This window comes from Parasteatoda tepidariorum, chromosome 9, assembly GCF_043381705.1.
Source record: "Parasteatoda tepidariorum isolate YZ-2023 chromosome 9, CAS_Ptep_4.0, whole genome shotgun sequence".
NCBI classification, from domain to species: domain Eukaryota; kingdom Metazoa; phylum Arthropoda; class Arachnida; order Araneae; family Theridiidae; genus Parasteatoda; species Parasteatoda tepidariorum.
In genome coordinates, this window is record NC_092212.1 from 79732913 (window position 1) to 79752327 (window position 19415).

A 19415-nucleotide genomic window follows, 5' to 3' on the forward strand; every position below is an offset into this window, starting at 1 on the left:
TAGATGATATCTTAAGTTACGAAATCAGGCACAAAAACGTGCTTTCTCTGAATAAAACATACCTTATTGTCAACGGATTCGGATTTCTGACCCCCAAGATATAGCAGTTAGCCGCTGTCTGGGAAATATGGTCAAAAGAGCGATCTAAAATTTGGACCCCTTAATGTTAAGTTTACTTTTTGCGTTTTTGAATTTGAGAGTCAAGTCTTCCTAACAGGTAGCAACAGGTCCGAACACATCCTAGATTGTCTGGAATTTTCCGTAAGAGAAAATTTTCTTACGACCAATTTCGGTGTGCGACTTTGCTAGATTGGACTCGTGGATTTGATATACTAGCTGAGGCTAATATTGTGAAGGATTAGAAACAGCAACAACTTTGCGTACTTCGCCATATCTCGAGAACAATTCGCCATATCTCGTGCAATTATAAATTTAGTTTATACAAAATTAATTCGGTGTGAATTTCGATAAATATTTTTCATTTGATTTAATAATAGTCGAAACAATTTTGAGTTGTAAGAAATACAATTTTATTTACACAATGGACCGTAACAGCCAAATTTTTTTAAAATCTTAAACGCACTCAAAACGCCCAGAAAACATTTTATTACTTTCCTATAAATGCTATTTATTAAGTTATTTTTAAGCAAAAAACGCTTTCGTTTTCACTCGAAACTGGGAGTCACGTGATTATTCACGAAATGACGTCACACGCGTCCATCTACCTTTCGTTTATAATTGCTGTGCCAATACGTTCTTGCTTTCGTTTGAATTTTCATAATTAAAACAAACTATTTTTGATGGTCAATATCTGTATAATAAATTGTGCCCGAATACAGGGCTAAAGAGAATAGAAGGGCTGGTTCACTCCTTTGAAGTAGCTCTTGCCGCGCCAATCCTCCGGTTTCCTCTAGTGACGTCACTTTGGCGCAAAGCTCGCACTTTTAATTCAAGAACGGAGCGTTCGGCCTTGCTAGCTCTAACTAATATTGGAGCATTTATTTTTGCGACATATTCTAAGACATTTGTTACTTTCTATAATGACTTTCCTCAGTTTTTGAAGTGAATTTACGAGAATTTAAAACTATTATCGAAATGCCAGTTTGCGCGATTGCAACTTGAAAAAATTTTGATAGAAAAACAAAAGGAAACCGCGTGTTCCCTAAAGTAAATGAACAACTATGTAAAGAATGGATTCCGAAATGACACAGTTAATATAAAACAGCAATACGTTTATTCTGTCGTTAAGAACTTTTATAAAAATTCATTATCTAAATAGAAACCGCCTCATTACTTCAAAAAGAAAGGCAGGTGAAAAAAATTAAAAAATGGATAAAGTCAAAGAAAATTAATATGTAAATAAAAAGTATAAATAAAATATATAGTATATAGTTGGAATTCTCCAATTTTTATAACATATTTTTTAGTGCAGTCATTCTAAATATTTATGATTTTTTTTTAAAAATTATACTCTTAAATTTAAATATCTATGTATTATATCATCGTAAATTTAAATATCTATAAACAATTGTAAAATTTCTAATGTCATTATGAACCTAAATTATTATTTTGTTTCAGTAATTAGCGTTTAAGGTTGATGTTTCCTAATGATTAAGTATAAACAAATTGATATTAACGGCATGTTTTAAAATCAGGAATTCTAAATTTAACTCAACTTATTGTTATAAAAGAATATGTAGATAAAAAAAGTGTCGATATATGCTTTCATTTTTCTTAATAATTAAAGTTAAAACTGAACTTTTTAAAATAAAGTATTTATAGTGTCATTTTCGCCAACTAGTAAAACATTTTTATAAGTTTAAAATGGTATTTTTTTTAATATAATGGCCAAGAAAGTTTTTTTGAACTATGTTTATGAACGGAAATAATGTGTTAATTACGTAAAGTTTGAAAGCTAATAACCAGAAAAAGTCTAACTTATTTTTACAAAGAGAAAGATGCAAAGTTATCATAATATCTTTGCTTGCGATCTCCGAGATCTGTGGACACAGTGACGTCATGAGAAGGGAAATCGTAGCTTCAGCTCTAAGAGAGGAGTGAACTAGACCTTCTATTCTCTTTAGCCAGGGCCCTAATGTAGCTTAATGAAAATGTAGGTTTAATCTTAACGTATTTTTATAATGTCAAACTTCAAACTGAAACATTGTTAATAGTTGACGAAATTTTTTAGTCCAGGTTCTAAAAATGGTGTTAAAATGAGATATGTCTTATTATTCAAATGATGCGTTATAAATACAAAAAAAATTGTTTTCATTTTTCTTTAAAACCATATCATTCTTAATTATAAAGTATATTTCAATTTCATTTCGAAGATTTATTTTCACGTTAAGTGAAAATGTTGAATAAATTTTTTTTTTAAAGATAGAATAGCTTTAGACTTTAAAATGTAGGAAAGCTTAAGTTATTGATATTTTTTTTTATTTATTTATTCTAGCTTGAATTTAATGCAGGGAATTATCCAGCATAGCAGTAGCCTTTTAAGAAATTGTGATCCTATCAAAACTTATAATTCATTCTTAAAAAAAAATTAAGTTAAATGAAAAAGGCAGAAATTAATATATTCTAGTAGATTTTAATCACTTTATTTTAATTGCGTTAATCGATGATATATGAGTATTCGAAATCAAGCATACGCAGTTATTTAGTTCTACATTATAGAAAAAGGAATTAAATTCTTTAGATGAATATAAAAATAATTTTTCGCCATAGAAAAGTTTCAACAATGCTTTATTTTTTAATTTTTTTAAATACTATAAAGAATGTGCATTATAATTTCTTTTCACTTTGTCTGTTTATTTTTTATTATTCTTTAGCTTTAGTGAAGCAAAAACGTCTAGCTTAATGATATTCACTGAAATTATGTGGATAAATTATATAACATTAAGTGAATTTTTAGTAGATTATGTCTATAATGAACAGATATTTCAATGGACTAGATTCTTGAAAGTTTTGATTCGTTTTCAGAGATACCGAATGTTTAACCCGAGATTTTATAAACAATTTTACGTAATTTTTTTTTAGTTAAAAATGTATAATATATTAATTTTACTATTTTAGAATTCTTCATTGCAAGCTCTGACAAATAGTTTTCAAAATTTGGGAGATAAAATAACAATAACCATACTTTGCAAATACTATATTGAAGAATGGGAATTAAAATTTATAAATTATAATTTCTAGCAGTAGCGAAATTCCTATTTACTCAAAGAATAATAAATAAGCGTTAATGTGTATTTAAATATTTAATACACAGTAAAAGACAAACTGCTTTATTAAATATTTACTTCAAAAGAAAATACTTCAACCCTATCGAAAAAAAATAAAAAGCAGCAACACTAAATTATATTATTTGAATTCTTGAACATTAGCATATAGAATGTAACGATGTATTCATATTTTTCTATCAACTAGATTTATAAAAATACTCATTTGTTTTAATGCAATTCCTTATAATTCATCGATCCCATATCTAAATGTATACTATTTCTATCCAATCTGCGGCTTATTTTAATTAACTAATTAGGCTGTCATAAAGAATTATTTCAATTTAAAAATCGGAATAAAATAATATTTTTTATAAACTTTAACACCACTGATTTCAGCCGAAAAGAAATGTTCATGCGCCGTGAAGAGCTGCATAATCATTTCTTCAAATATTTTAATGATAAACAGTTTGGAATTTTAAAATTTTTCATTTCAAAACCGTAAATTTAATTCACAAAAGTTTTACTAATAATTTAATACAAAGTATGTTCATACGATAAAAGTGATATCTAAACAAACAGAATATTGAAATAGCCTCAGAGGATGGAGGCACGTTTCCAATCAGCACACGTGACGTCATAACCAATCAGCGATCATTTTTGATCGAATTACTTACGGAGGTCTTTTGGGCAGTTTAAATGTTTAATAATTAAATATTTGGCGAAAAAAATTTTACGGTCTCAACGGCAATTTTTAAGGACGCTACGCCCACCCTATAAAATCATTTAAGATGAAGTTTGCTATTCGATGTAGATTTCGTGCGATATTTGACCATTTTCAAACCTCTTTTGCACCCTGAGTATATTTTGTGTACAAAATTCAGATATTAGTAAAAGATACAGTGCAAAAATAGTAGGGCAATTCCATGAAAAAGGGGAAAAGCATTGAAAAATTCAAATAAGAATAATGTTATCATTTTGGATGTTTTCTGAATTAGAAAGGTTTGAAGTTTGATAATTTATAAAAAAAAAATTGAGAACTTAGTTTTTTAGTGTTTGTAACCCATTGAACATTGGCATTTGCTTGTTCTGAATTGGGTGAAGAACATGGTCAGATTTTGAAAACCAGTGAACATTATTTTTATTTCAAAATTCTCAAAAGAATAAATATTGTTTATTACACTTAATAGAAATATTGTGCAGAGTTAAAATAAATTTTTGTTGTTAAATTCACTTAATTATATATATTTCAACTAAACATTAATGTATGTAACGTAAGTTACCGAAAAGTAGAAAAAGTTTTTATGTGTAAAAAAGAACAAGTGATACAAAAGTAAGAATAATATTTTTTCTTTCTTAGAGGCTAACACTAAATAAGCAGCAATAGTTTTCTTTTCAAATATTACTTATTTATTGTTTTGTGCACTATTCAATATGTGTAACGTAAGTTACTGACATGCATGTAATGTAAGTTACCAATGTGAAATGAGTTTATTCCTCTTGAAAATTGGCATACAAACTAAATAAGATGTATCCAGTTACAATACCAAAGTTTAAATAAATTATCACTGCCTTAAGATATTAATTTTAATGAAACTCTTTGCTTTAAGTTATTAATTTGGGTGTTGGCATTCATATGTTTTCAAAGTTGAACGAAATCTTTCGACAGGCACCGGGAGTTAAGGATGTAGTTATAATTAGAGATGCTAATGGTAGCAAAAAGAAAGTACAAGCACGGCATCTTCATCATTCAGTTCGAGAAATGCACCAAATGTTTATGGAAGAAAATCCAGAATGCAAAATTGGAAAAACTAAATTCTTTGAGCTCCGTCCAAAGCATGTCTTGCTTAGTAGCAAACTTCCAGGCAATGTTTGTGTTTGTAAGCATCATGAAAAGTTCGGATTGACTAAGGAAGCCTTCAGCAAAATTTATAATGTTCCATCTTACGAAATTCTTTAGAAATTTATTTTATGTTTAGAAAAAACAGCTGAGTGCGAGTCTCTAGAACAGATGAGTGGAGTGTCTAGTCTATTCTCAAAATCTCCACAGATTAAAAACATTAAGCAGATCCACCATTTAAGAGTACAAGAAGGCATACCAGAAGAGTTTTTTTTAGTGAAAGATGTTGAAAAAGAAAATGATGAATCCAAGATAAATGCTGGGGGTTGATATATGGTTAGATAGGAGGACATGTTATATCCTGGTGTGGTAATGTCTGTTGCAGAGCAAGAATTTAAAGTCAATGTAATGGCTGCTGTGGGAATCTATTGTAAATGGCCAGAAAAAAGAGACGAAATATTCTACCAGAAGGAAAACACGGTGAAAAGAATTGAGCCCCCTGTACTAGTTGATAACAGAGGACTTAATAAGTTTGCAGTTATGTGTGAATCAAAAGTACCTGAATTTACTTCATGTACACTTTTTCTCCTTGCACTATACTGTTTAAATAACTTAGTTTGCATTTGTACATTATTGGAATAAAAGTTTGATACAAAGGGAATTTCGTAACGTAAGTTACCCACTTAAAAAATTATATTTAATTTAACTTTTGAAATAAAATCTTAAATCTAGCCATAATAAATATTTAAACATATCAGAAAAATGATACATATAATCTTAATCATGAAACTTTTGTATAAGAACAGAATTTTGCCTTCAAGCATATTGCAAATTTATGCCATTCCTTTTTCGGTAACGTAAGTTACCACACTAATTTTAGATTTTTACACTGTTTAAATTGAAAAATATTAATTATTTTAATTAGATTCCTTTTGGTTTTGATTGTAATTTTAAGAAATCACTTTATTTTAATATGTGTATTAGTATTATTTGTTTGCTAAGTTCTCAATGCAATAAAATTTGTGTGAATGTAACGTAAGTTACCGTGGAATAGCCCAGTAAATATATTTTAGTACAGAAAATAACTTAATATTTACGGGTATAGTAATACAGATAAAACTGATATTACAATTTAAGATTTATCTTTGCTTAGACTCAACGTTGCAACAGGCTGGCTGTCCGTGATCCAGAAGTGAGCTGTGACCTATGAGTTGTTCACCGTTTTCTTAAAAAGACTTCATACTATTGTGGGGAACGCAAATCAACTAAATTTTGAAACACTTGTTGCAATTACGGGGATATTTCTGTATCGTGATCTGTCGCGCCAACTACAATCGTCAATGTGCCAAATAGATTTTAAACTTGCAATTTTTTTTTAAAAACATGTAGATGTTTTTTTAAAAACATGTAGATGTCCGCGGGTGGCTACGAGTTACCTTTCTAGTAGATCTCCTTCTGTGGTGTTTTATTTATTATTTTTTTAGTTTCTCGAGGGCCACTGCGAGGAAGTTTCCAAGACTTAGCCACAGATCACGATACGGAAATCTCCCCGCAATTTATGTGTTAAAAAAATAACAGAGCTTGTTGCATCTATACTGTGTCCAGCAAAGAAAAAACTTCAAATAACAATCGCGTACAGATAATAATTTATACCTAATCTGCGATAGTTATAAAAGATCAAGGTCTTTTCCTAGTTTGTTAAGCAAAAAAGCACTGAAACAATTAAAAATATATTACCTTAACAGAGATCTAGATATCTCTACTTCTAATTGATGCTCCATAAGTAGCCGTTCACTGGTTGAGACGAAATTCTCCCAATTGCTCACAACTAGAGCAATAATGGCTCGGTGGGTGTTCTCCTTCCAGCCATAATCTGGTTGCCTAATGTGCAATATCCACTCGACACCACTTAATTGGGGTGCTGGGCAAGACGTTAGGGCAGGGGATGCACCAGTCCCATTGAAATCGTCCGATTCCGAACCTCCATTTTCGTTCGCTTTACTACCAAATCCTAAAAAATTAAATGAGATTGGTGAATCTATAGAACGAGAGTTTATAATTTTTTTTAATTAATTTAAGACCAAACAAATCGGAGATTACTACAGACTAGGTTAAAAAAAAGCTCTGTTTTTGTAAAAAATATGAAAAAATTTACTCATAATTTTATGAAAAATAGGGTCCTGCTGTTGTGAAGTTACTTCAATCAGTGGCCTGTCTATACTTGGAAAGGCCCTGTTTTTGTGAATTTCAAGAAAACAAGAAAGTGTTTTTAAACAAGTCATTTACTGTTTTTAAAATATTTTTTGAAGCGTCCTGCTTCAACGATAGAAAATTTTTCTTAAAGCCTGTTAAAGGCTTAATTTCTTATAAAACATCGCCAGGTTAAATTAAGGATAGCTAATAGTTTTAGTTTGTAAATGCGATTTATTATAAACTCGATCAGTAATTTTTAAAATTCGGTCTAAGTTCAAAATATTTTGTGAGAATTTATTTTAAGTTCTGAACGGCATCCTTTTGTTCAAAATTAATGCCTGCAAAAATGGAATATTCCATGAAGTTCAATTTACAAAGTAAAGCCATGTCGATTTTTGGACAATAACTAAAGACCGTAGACTAGTTCTAATTCTCATACCGCCACATATCACGAAATACAGATATTTCACAACGTATCCTAAAACTATTTTATACAAAATGTTTTTACATAGGTCTTCAAGTTCATTATCTAAACGAAAATTATTACTTACCATAATATATTCGATAAATTTTTATTCACATTTTCTGAACGCATATCAAAAGTATGCAGTAGTAATTAAGAATAGCTAATAGTTTTAGTTTGTAAATACGATTAATTCTAAGCCTAATAGGTATGCTTAAAAAAATATTTAAAGTTCAAAATTTTGTTATATTTTAATTCTGAACTGAATTCTTTTGTTTAAGCTGTTTAAAAAAAATTTCCTGGAGTTCAATCTGCTAAGTAAAACCAAGTAGATTTCCAAACTAAAGAACCTGATATGATCACCGCAAACTATTTCTGGACGATATCATAATCTTAATACCGCAATATATCAGAAAATATCAATATTTAAATATCCTGAAACACGATATTTTCCTCCAATTTTACATTGGTTTTCACGTTCGTTACCCAAAAGAAAATTATCAACACTCACCATAAAATATTTGATCAATTTTTTAATAGTACTCGCAATGTTATTACCAGTCAAAAACTATAGTTATCGATAACACATGTTATCGAATTCTATATGAGCAGAATTCTGCTTATAGTTACAGTAAATAATTGTATTCAAGTATTCACTATGTATTGCGGAAATATTTTAAAATTTCATTATCGCACTATATAAAAATATCAATTTATTGCCCAACCTCACTTAAGATTTTTATTTTCTACAACAGGGGTTTCCAACTAACATGAGGCCGGGGGCCACAATGAAAAACACAAATCAAATGGCGGGCCGCAACTTCATCAAAATTTTATGTTGGACTCTTATGTTTGAAGGATCATTAAATATTACTGTCAGATTTTTACCAAGTTGTACAAAACAAAAGTATTGAATTACAAATTAAAATAAGTAGATTTTTAAAAATATTTAATTGCATATTAAAAAATTCGGGCTACAATAACTTTAATGCGCATCCATGTATTAAACAATTAATGTGCAACTATTATTTTTGTTAAGATATAAAACTTTAAAAAGGTTGGTATTAAAACTTAGATAGTAGCACACAAAATGTTCTGTGACAAAATTGAGGTTTGTCTGCTGAAACCACCAGAGAATAGATATTTACATTTTAAATTCAAAATTTACAAATGTGTGTGTAAACATTTTCGTCCAAAATGAGTGGTTTCAAAAAGTTAAGTAGGAGAATTTCATCGAAAAAATTTCTGATACGCACATGCTAAATTATATTCACAAAATACAAAAAAAAAAAAAAAAAAAAAAAAAAAAAAAAAAAAAAAAAAAAAAAAAAAAAAAAANAAGCTACGTGGAAATCAGTAGTACTAACTGCTTGAAAAAAATAGAATGAAAATTTCCTTAAAAAAAAAATTTTTTTTTTACTTCATTATTCTCAAATAAGAGCATAAAAATAGCGAGCCTTTTTTCCCCACTCCGATGCGCGAGGAAGACATTTTTGAAATAAAATTCTGAAGATATTCAAAAACGAATATCAGAAGAAATGAAAGAAAAATATTACGTTTTTCTCAACTTGAAGGTCGGTGCAGCATGTCAAAAACTTTTTCCACACATTCAGGAACACTAAATTTTTTTTAAATTTTATAAATGAATATTTTAAAATTAGATAATGCACCTTGAAAGTATGACGTTTGTTATATTTAAGAAGACAACTTCTAACTATTTCCTCGTTATTCATAGCGTAAACTATTAACGATCTATTACTGGCAGCAATTTACTTTTATTTTCGTATTTGTTTCCCGGTGAGTTACTATTCAACAGAATATTTTTCTTAATATTTAGCGAAAGTAATTTTCCAATTCGAAACTTACATGAATCGTACTTGAAAAAATGCGGAAGTGGTTTATTTGCAGCAGTTTAAAAGCAGACATGTTATCAAAAAGAAACTTTAGTGAATCAAGTTTTTGACCTTAAGGAAATAAAAACAACATTGTAAAAACTTGAGTATTCTGGGAAAAAGGAACTGAAGAGCTCCGATGAAAATACGACTTTCAGTGTGTTACACTTATATACTAATTCTAAAGGTAGACCGACTGCTCTGCCATTTTATACAATTATTACAATCTTAATTTTGCATCAAAATTTAATCATATATGTTATTACTATTTAAAGCATACTTTCAAACCGTCAATGTTAGTCACTACTGTAAATTAAATATTAAAAGGCCATTCAAGCATTGGTTAAGCACCAAAAAGACTAAAAATCACCAGAACTATTATCGTAATTTTTAAACAGGCTTTCAGGGTTTCTGGAAGAAACAGCTCAAAGGTTATTAAGAGAAGATTTATTTAATTAATAGGGGGCATAGAGAGGAAACTTTCCTATTTAAAAAAAAAAAAGAATTTAATAGTATTAGAGACGAGCCTTCAACGTTCCAAACTTAAATACCCGAAAAATTGATAAATACTGGAATATCTGAAAGAATATTCTAAGCTTTTGTATTTGCAGTAGTTTCTATGTTTAATTTGCCGTATAAGGTATACAAACGCTAAAAATTATTAACCCATTACTGTACTTAAGACCCTTTTTAAGTATTATTCTAAAAATGCATTAAAATTCCAAAGTAATTTATTTTTTGGCAAATTCTTTTAAATCTTTTTCGTTTTTTCTGTTACAACAGGGTGCGTAGCGTTTCTAAAAAGTGCTTAAAGGTGCTTATTTTCGATTTTTAAAAGCCCTTAAAGGTACTTTTTTCATTGTGTGTTTTTAAAAAGTGCTTAATTTTCCCTTTTTAAAATGAGATTTTTCCTTTACCATGCTGATTTTCGCTACGAATTATGCAAAAAGACTCAGTTCACGTTGTTCTATTCAACGCTTTCAAAATTAATTCAACCCCATTCTATTCGGCGTATTGTCAGTCCGTAGCGCATGAAAATGCCATTCGTTTTACACGAGTCAAAACTTCATGATTTTTGGCAATTGTCAAATAAAACATTTTCTGGGTGCTTAAAAAGTGCTTATTTTTGTTGAATAATTTGGCAACGCACCCTGGTTAATACTGCATTAACGGAAATTTATGTTCACTGAAATTTATAAAACAAGTGATGGTTCTTTTTCTAGAACAGCGGTTCCCAGATGGTGTTCTACGAAACCCCAGGGTTCCGAGGAAGATTTAGAGGATTTTATAACCAGTAAGGAGTTTTGAAACCTGATTATATTTAGATACATGCCTATAATTCCTGATTTATTTAATATCGCAGTTGCTTACATGAAATTTCAAATGAAAAGCAAATGAAATAGAAAGGCATTTTACTAATAACAGTATATTGAATAAGTCATAAATAGAATATGTATTTATAAAATATTGCATTAGTATTTTCTATGCCGCTTTTCAAATCAAATTGAATTCATTAATAAGGAAATATGTTTCCCGAATAACCATTTTCAACGTTTATAGCAGTTCTTTTAAGTTTTTATCTTGAAGTAAACAATAATTAGGCTTATTTAGCTTATTCGCATCTTATATATGATATCAGGGGTCTGTTCAGAAGAAATTTGGGTTTATCTTGAAGTAAACAATAATTAGGCATATTTAGCTTATTCGCATCTTATATATGATATCAGGGGTCTGTTCAGAAGAAATTTGGGTCCGTTAACCGGACCCTTCACAAAATATCTTTTCATAAAAACGGACCCTTCACAAAATATTTTAACTTAAAAACGGTCTCTTCACAAAATGATTTTTCTTATAATCGGACCCTTCACAAATTTGTTTATCTTCATTATTATTTTGTTAATCGAATAAACCCTTTCCAGGGCAGAAAACAAGAAAGATGGATGTAAACGAATTAACTTTTTTTGTCTTCGGCAGACGATTCTTCTATTATTCGTCCGAAATTAATATTCTGCGTTCAGCAGTATAGGCTAATTCCCAAATATTATGTTGCATCTCTAATTTAGAAGCAGCAATTGTTTACTTTTTAAAATTTAATTTTTTTAATTATAATTTTACAGTGTTGAGCATAATCTTGTATGTCTTTCCAATTTAAAAACTCCTTGAAAAAGTTTTTTTTTGCAATAACGGACCCTATTTGCACAAATTCATAAAAGCGGACCCTGGTTGAAAGAATGTAATTTTTTCACAATTTCACGAAAAACGGACCTTTCACGAAATGTCTTGACAAACCCCTGGATATCTACCCAAAACAAATTCATAACTAAACTGGATATAGCACAAGGACTGTAAATTTAAGTGTCGGACATGAAACCTAATTTATTATTTATGATAAAACGACGAAAAATATTTCACAACACAAATTTCGAAATCAAAAGTTCACAACTATCTTAATTTTATAAAATCTGGGTTCCTTCGAAAAAAGGGGGATTTCTTGAGGTTCTGCAGCTGACAAATATTGGGAACCGCTGTTCTAAAAAGGGATAATTCCACACGAAATTTTCCATACATTTCTTTTAAATTTTACAGCTACAAACGGGCACAAAAAACTGCTTTTGAATAAAACGCGAACGTGTCGAGAGAAGTGTTTTAAAACTTCAATTACTTGAAATATTCACACGTAAATAAGTAAATTAAAAACTATTTCTACTCTGTCACATGACTTCGGTTTTAAAAATTTCCTTGGTATTTTGCTCAGATCACTGACTAGAGCTTTCCGGTATTCCAGAAAATTTATCATACGCCTTACAAACCTAATTTATTACATTAATTTTGTTTTCATAAATTTTGCATTAATATAAACACTAACTAATTGTTAACTTTAATTACGCATATTTTGATTTTGTAACGATTATGCTTCGGGGAAACATAACGAAATAAGGAGACTGCTTTAGGGAGTTATAAGTTTAAAATAGATTTGACTTCTTTACTTATTTGAGTTTTACTTAAATCATGCCTTTAATAAGCATGATGACTTCTTTACTTATTTGAGTTTTACTTTAATCATGTCTTTAATAAGCATAAAATTTTTTTTAGAAAAACACTGCTAAAAAATCATGGCTAATTTCGAAAACAGAAAGTTAAATTTCATTAAATATTCGATTTGCTTTGATTTTGACTAGATTTCGCTAATTTGAATCGAAAATCTAATTATGCCGGTTAAATGTAAATGTGAGTGCATATTTCAGTAAAATTCGGAATAAAAACTTCTCATTTTAAGATTTCTATATTTAGGCATTGTTTTTAATTAAATCGACGCATACAAACAATACGTTATATATTGCTAAAGAATAAGAGGAAGTTTTATTAAATTTAGTAACTAACGTTTTTCTCAAAGATAGTCAATTTTTTCCAAGGCTTAACACCAGTTAACATTCATAATATTCTCAATAGCAAGCTGTTAATATTTCAAATAATGTACACAAATTGAAATATCTTATTCGTAGATACAAATTGAAATATCGCGTTCATAAACAGAAAATTCAGAAATTTTAATTTCGGTTTCCCCCATTTACTCTTTCATTACTTAAAATTATATCGAATAATCGGAATATGGAATTTGTCATAAATTGTTCAAAACAAAAAATATATAATTTTTAGATGCAAGCTAGAAATTTAATTTCTACAATAGCTGATGTTTGGTGCACTTATTGTATAATTTTATTTATATATATATATATTTTTTTTAAAAAACTGAATTCTTAAATCAAAGTATTTAAAGAAATTATTAGAGACAGTGCACTTAAAAATAAAAGCATTTTAATCGTTTCAACTATTAAAACTTTTTTTTAATGAACATGGATTAATTTAAATTTCAGTTAGGATTTTTATTTTGACATGAAATTGTACTATTATCTGAATACCTAAAACCAAACATATAATACTGCTATGTCATCTTAAATACGAATTAAAAAAGAAAATTCAAATAAATATAATTTAAATTGCATAAATTTTAAAGAAAAGCAAAATAATTCTTACCTAATAATGCTAGAGAGAGCCATGGTATACTGAAGAAACACAAAATGCCAAAAAGTCTAAGGTATAACATTTCAATGTTGAAGGGGAAAAAAAAGTTTTTCTTTTAAGCTACTGCAGAAAGGAGTGTGTTCACATATATGAGAATTAAATAAAACTCCCGCGATTATGCATATTCACAAAAAGTTGAGTGGTGCAGAAGGAACATCCGAATATTACAATATCGTTTGCTAAAAGTATTAAAACGGCTCAGCATGTAGTGTTAATTACTGGTTAAAAGAACACTTGACCTACTTAAGGCGAAGAGTTACGATTAATTCCTTCATTTAAGATGAAGATGAGACCGATAGTAAAGTTTTGTTTTGATTTTACCGTGCTCGGTGATAAAACAGACGCCAGAATATAAAAATGAAGAACGAACGATATTTCTTTCTACTCTTGACGGAGAACGAAGCTTATTTATTTCCCGAACGATCAACTGACTGCAAGGATTCTGGTTCGTGACGAATGGCATTGAAAAAGGAATTAATTCTACTACTTTTTTCCCCAATATTATGAGAATAGTATTTGCTGTGATGTCTAGCAAGCAGGAAATTGATTATGAAATTTTTGAAACCTCAATGAGTCTTGATTAATGGCGATTATATATATTTTGTTGTCAAAAAATTCTGTTTTATGTTATACATAATTTATTAAAAATAGTTTAATTTGATATTATTTTTATTGCTTTATAATTTCATCACAGTAGAATTTACGACTAACTACGTCACTGTTGACTATTCCATTTAGAGATATTTAATACCATAATATTCTTTTAGAAAAGAAAAAAAGAAGTTTTAGCTTGCGTTTTTGATTCAGATGATAATAAATTTAATTTATTGTTTATGGAGAATTTTTGAGGCATTTCTGGAAAATAACAATAAATAACATCAATTTCAAGATACCAATTCTTATTAAATGAAAGATTTCTATTTTATTTTATTTAGCTACAAACTTAAGAGTTAATATCCAGAGCTTTTATATTTAATATTTATTTTTATTTCCACAGAATTTATATTAAAAAAAAAGTGTAAATTCTACTAAGGAATATAACTGATTTAAAAATTTTATTTTTAGCTTTTATTAATAATGCAGGTAAAAAGCAGAAAATCTCTGGAAAAAGAATTCGAAATACTTTTTTCAACTCGAGAAAAACGATCAATTTTTAAATAGAATTATTTAAACGAATTTTATAATCATGTGCAGAAATCTTTGGATTCCCTTCAAAAGCTCCCCAGATGAGGCGAAACACAGGAAAGCTGAAATTAACATTATGGGGACCGAACTTATAAGCTTTTGACTATTTTCCTGATTAAACTATTAAGACCATATTAACCAGATTGCGACTGCCTTCCATATATAGATGGTCAAAATTGAAATTCGTCGGTAAAAAAGGTGTGTTAATTCATAGCAACATAAGCGCAACGTCGGGGAGGGGGCATAGGAAAGTACGTGCACCCTCAAAAAAATTTCAGATTATTTTTTAAAATTAATACTTTAAAAGAAAACACCAAAAAAATATTTTTAATTTTAAAAAAAACTTAATAACCTTAGACATCTTATTAATAATTTAACGAAATAATTCTATATTTATCACTTTTTGGTTCTTAAAAACCGTTCAAGAATATTTTTAACATTATTTCGATCATTATTTAACAATTTTGGTGTAACAATCGATAAGTATTAATATGGTTTATAAATGAGGTTATTATTTAGTTTAATTTATGCACTTTATAATTTTTTTAGTAGCAATTGTTTTCTATTAACATTCTATAATAATTTTTAAAGACCTGTTTATTTTTTGTAACTGTCTATAGATTTTAGTATCGTTTTCGTTATTTTGTAAAGTTATTTTTGTTTAATAGCATTAAACAACTTTCAGCTTGTTTAGAACGTTAAATATTTTTATTCGAATTTGTTTTAAGTATACATTTTTAGATAAAATACTTATGTTTTTTTATTATAATTTTTTAAACAAAAAGTTCCATTTTATACGAAGTAGAATAATTTTCGGCATGTTTCAATAGAATGTGTTCTAAACTATTTTATTTTATAATCACTTAACTTTAAAAAACTAACCGGATTGCACTAAACGCATACAAATATTAAAAATTGGTACATTATTGCACATAGTAAAAATGTTTTTCTTTTAGATTTTAAGGGAATTTCATATCAAGGAATTACTTTGTTGAATAATATATAAATTACATTATGATGGATCTGATTTTCTCATCATGTAGGGGTAATAGTTAAAAACGAAAATCTGTAAAAACTTATTTGCGTTTTGGGCACTGTGGGTAAAGCGATCATATTACAAATAACAAGTCAAGACTAATTTTATTCAAGCTACTCCTTCATTAAAAATATATTTTGCGCAGTTAGATTTGCATCAGATTTTGTATTATTTTTTATGAAATAAAATATAATTCCCATAAGAACAATTTCCTAATATTTACTTAACGTGGTTAATGTTAGTATATATTAGAAGGAAAAGTTGAAAAAAAATCAATGCAGCAGAATTTTTAAAAATTAATTGTCTCAAAAATTTCTCTCACTCTACGCCTATGCCAAGCAAGTATGTTTTTGTGTCTGATTCCGCAACTTAATAATTAACTCTGATTATTTAGTATATTCAAAATTAATTCTTTGAGCAATTAATATTAGAACAATGAACATACATAGAGATCGTGGACTTCATCAACGACATGGACATCTTGAAGACAGAAAAGCGACTCGTTAACAAAACATCTAGTCGAGATTTAAACATTTTTACCAAAGAGTTCCAGTTTTTCAATTAATGCATTTTGTCTTTTACTTCTTCACTATCTTCAAAACACGAACCAACGGCCATCGGTATCGTCTATAATTTTAGGCAGCTCGCCTTAAGGACAATCTAGAACTGTACAGCACGGTAGTTTTATTCACGTCACACTAGAGCTACATGCGTCGCATCACGTTTTACAGGGAAGTCACGTTCACACACCATCCATCCGTAGATCGTAATTTCGACCCAAACCAGAGGACGATCAATCCCAGATCCAGTATCCCCAGAGGTATTGATTTTTGGGAATTTGGTTGACTTTCAATCTGCAACTACAGCTGTATTTAGCTTAAGTAGAATCGGGGGACGTCGTAGCCCAGTGGCTAGAGAATCGAACTTCGGTCCGGAGCGACCAGGGTTTGATCCTCGACTACGTTAAGATGCGTAGAATGTTGTTGTTACAAATCCCCCATGGAGAAGGAAAGCCTAGACCAGGTCCAGAAGGCCCCGTCGCGTCAGTTCCCCATATATCTGCAGAAAGTCCCGATCAACCAGCAGCTGCTTATAAGAAGCGCCAAGGTCAAAAAGAAGGTGATCAGGACTAGCAGGTTATGAGCAGGAACAAGGTTGGAAAGTCCTCTCCCCATGTTGAAACCTTAAATATGGCCATGGCCGATTGTAAAGGCCGAGGGCCACTGCATGTTAAGGTCTGGTTTCTTAGGACAAGCGCCTTATCTGGGAGTCAGCGGGACGTCAACGTCCCGCTAACGCCGACAAAATACTGGCTTCTAAGCTCAAGGCCTGGTTTCTTAGAACTAGCGCCTTATCTGGGCGTCAGCGGAAAGCTGACGTAGAGCTCACGCCAAAAAAATACTTTTTTGTTAGCTCAGCGTGAGCAGTCGGTCCAACGCAGACATTATCTCTCATTGCGCATGCATTAATAACGTAAACAAATATTTATTTTGAATTTGTATAGATTTTGTTATTGTCGACCAGTGTTTTAGAGAACAAATAATGACTTTGTTCAAGAAAAAACACATTATAGCTGAGCTAAATGAAGAGTGCTATGTTTAATGAATAAGCTATGTTTAATGTCGAAATCAAAATCTTGGCTGATTTCAATGTGCTGTTGTTTGTTGTCCGCCATTGCTTCTGTGGTTAACGTCACGTTGTAATCCAACTGCAGTTGAGTTGGACGGCAATTGTAGTTCAAGATGAGCGTTTGATGACGTATGCTATCAAACTCACAAATGGACCAATCAGAGGTTAGCGCTGATTTCCAGCTGACGGCGTCCTGTCCTAAGAAACCAGGCCTTTAATGATAGGCCAGGGCGGTTTCCAGCATACCACTGATGGGATGGAGTACGGCTCCACACTGGAAGCAAACGATGTTTTCGATCCATAGAATACATGTGATATGCGTGTTCGTAAAATTTGTGGAATCGAAAGTCCTGTGGTCGGTCGCTGAGCAGTACCGTGGGTACAGGGATCTGGAGAAAATTTCCTTCCTCTTCAAATTTATGTCTGAATGTTTCCCAGACCATCACCAATAGTCTATTGTACTTAAATAAAAGTACCTGCCTAAATAGAATCATAGGTTCCAGTTCCAACCGCTTATTTCTGGGCTATTCAAAACCCATCTAATAGTTATAGAAGGTCAAGCGATGAGCTTACCCAGTTCTACAATTAAAAACTCGTATGTTACTCGTTAACAAGCTCGACGATTCTTCGCGGATTTTGAGACACCTTTCTTTCTGCAGTGTGATACCTTTTCTTAAAAATTGAGTCTTAAAAATATGCATGTTTTTTAGTATAACTTATCAATAAACTGTAGTATTGCTTTTATTGCTTTTCATAAAATTAAAAAAAAAAATTAGTAAATTGCAATTTCTAATATCATTGCTACTACTACTGTAATTTGCAACTAAATTTATTTTAGAATTTTTTTTTTTATACTTTTAAGCAATGGAAGTAATAATAGTAACAAAAGAAGTAATAATAGAAACAAAAAGTAATATTGGAAGTAAAAGCAGTAATATTATGTAGAAGCAATAAAAGTAACAATACATTCTTAAATAGTTAACGCTCTATTTTTATTCTTCCATTTTATGTTTTTGTGAGGAAATGACAAATCTACTAATAATTAAAAAAATTAGTTAGGGTCAGGTGATTTTTAAAACGAATAATATATATTTATATAAGAAATCAACTTATAATGGTTATTTTTTCATTAAACGTTTTATTTTATTTTACTTCAACAAAAAGACGTGAAGGAATGACAAATATATATAAAAAATTTTTTTAACCTAATTTGACGTATTCAAATGTATTTTATACACAGGGTTTCCGAGAGTTGAAAATGAAAACATGCTATTATGTTGTTAATCGAAAATCATTTAATTTTTTATTAAAACAGATAAAAAATCCCTGTTCGCTGCCGCTCTCCAATCCCGATGATTGATTCACAATAATTGTTGTTTCTTAGCCTAAAAAGTTTTTTCTGCTGAAGTTGAAATTATTCGCTTATAATGTATGTGATTGTGTGATTTCTAATGAAGATGAGAGAGCATAGCTGAATTCCTGGTTTCTTAGGACAGGACGCCGTCAGCTGGAAATCAGCGCTAACCTCTGATTGGTCCATTTGTGAGTTTGATAGTGTACGTCATCGAACGCTCATCTTGAACTCGATGACGTATGCTATCAAACTCACAAATGGACCAATCAGAGGTTAGCGCTGATTTTCAGCTGACGGCGTCCTATCCTAAGAAACCAGGCCTTGAGAGGTAGCACAACAAGACATTTATTAAAATAACACGAAGAAATGAAGGCAACCTGGCGTCAATTTTATGGATGGGTGGTCTAATGTAAACAATAACAAGCGTCCTTAAACCGGAAGAAATTTCGAAAATTTCCGGTGTATCCTTCCGCTTATGTTACGACTGCGAGGCGATGTGTGAACAAGCCTAATATT

General features: G+C 30.0%; 1 protein-coding gene across 3 annotated transcripts in view; it reads right to left on the reverse strand.

Moving 5' to 3' along the window:
* The window catches only part of LOC107444569 (uncharacterized protein CG3556), a 38423-nt gene extending 24223 nt beyond the window's left edge, over positions 1-14200 (reverse strand). Inside the window, exons 1-2 of one of the 3 annotated variants that reach the window (XM_043047120.2) lie at positions 13648-14200; positions 6802-7075 (exon numbers count right to left, since the gene is read on the reverse strand). In XM_043047120.2, the coding sequence (XP_042903054.1) occupies positions 6802-7075; positions 13648-13717 (344 nt within the window). In that variant the 5' untranslated portion in view covers positions 13718-14200. The remainder of the gene's footprint in view (positions 1-6801; positions 7076-13647) is intronic. The other 2 variants (XM_043047121.2, XM_043047122.2) reach the window with 2 other exon arrangements.
* Between the last annotated feature and the right edge of the window lie 5215 nt (positions 14201-19415).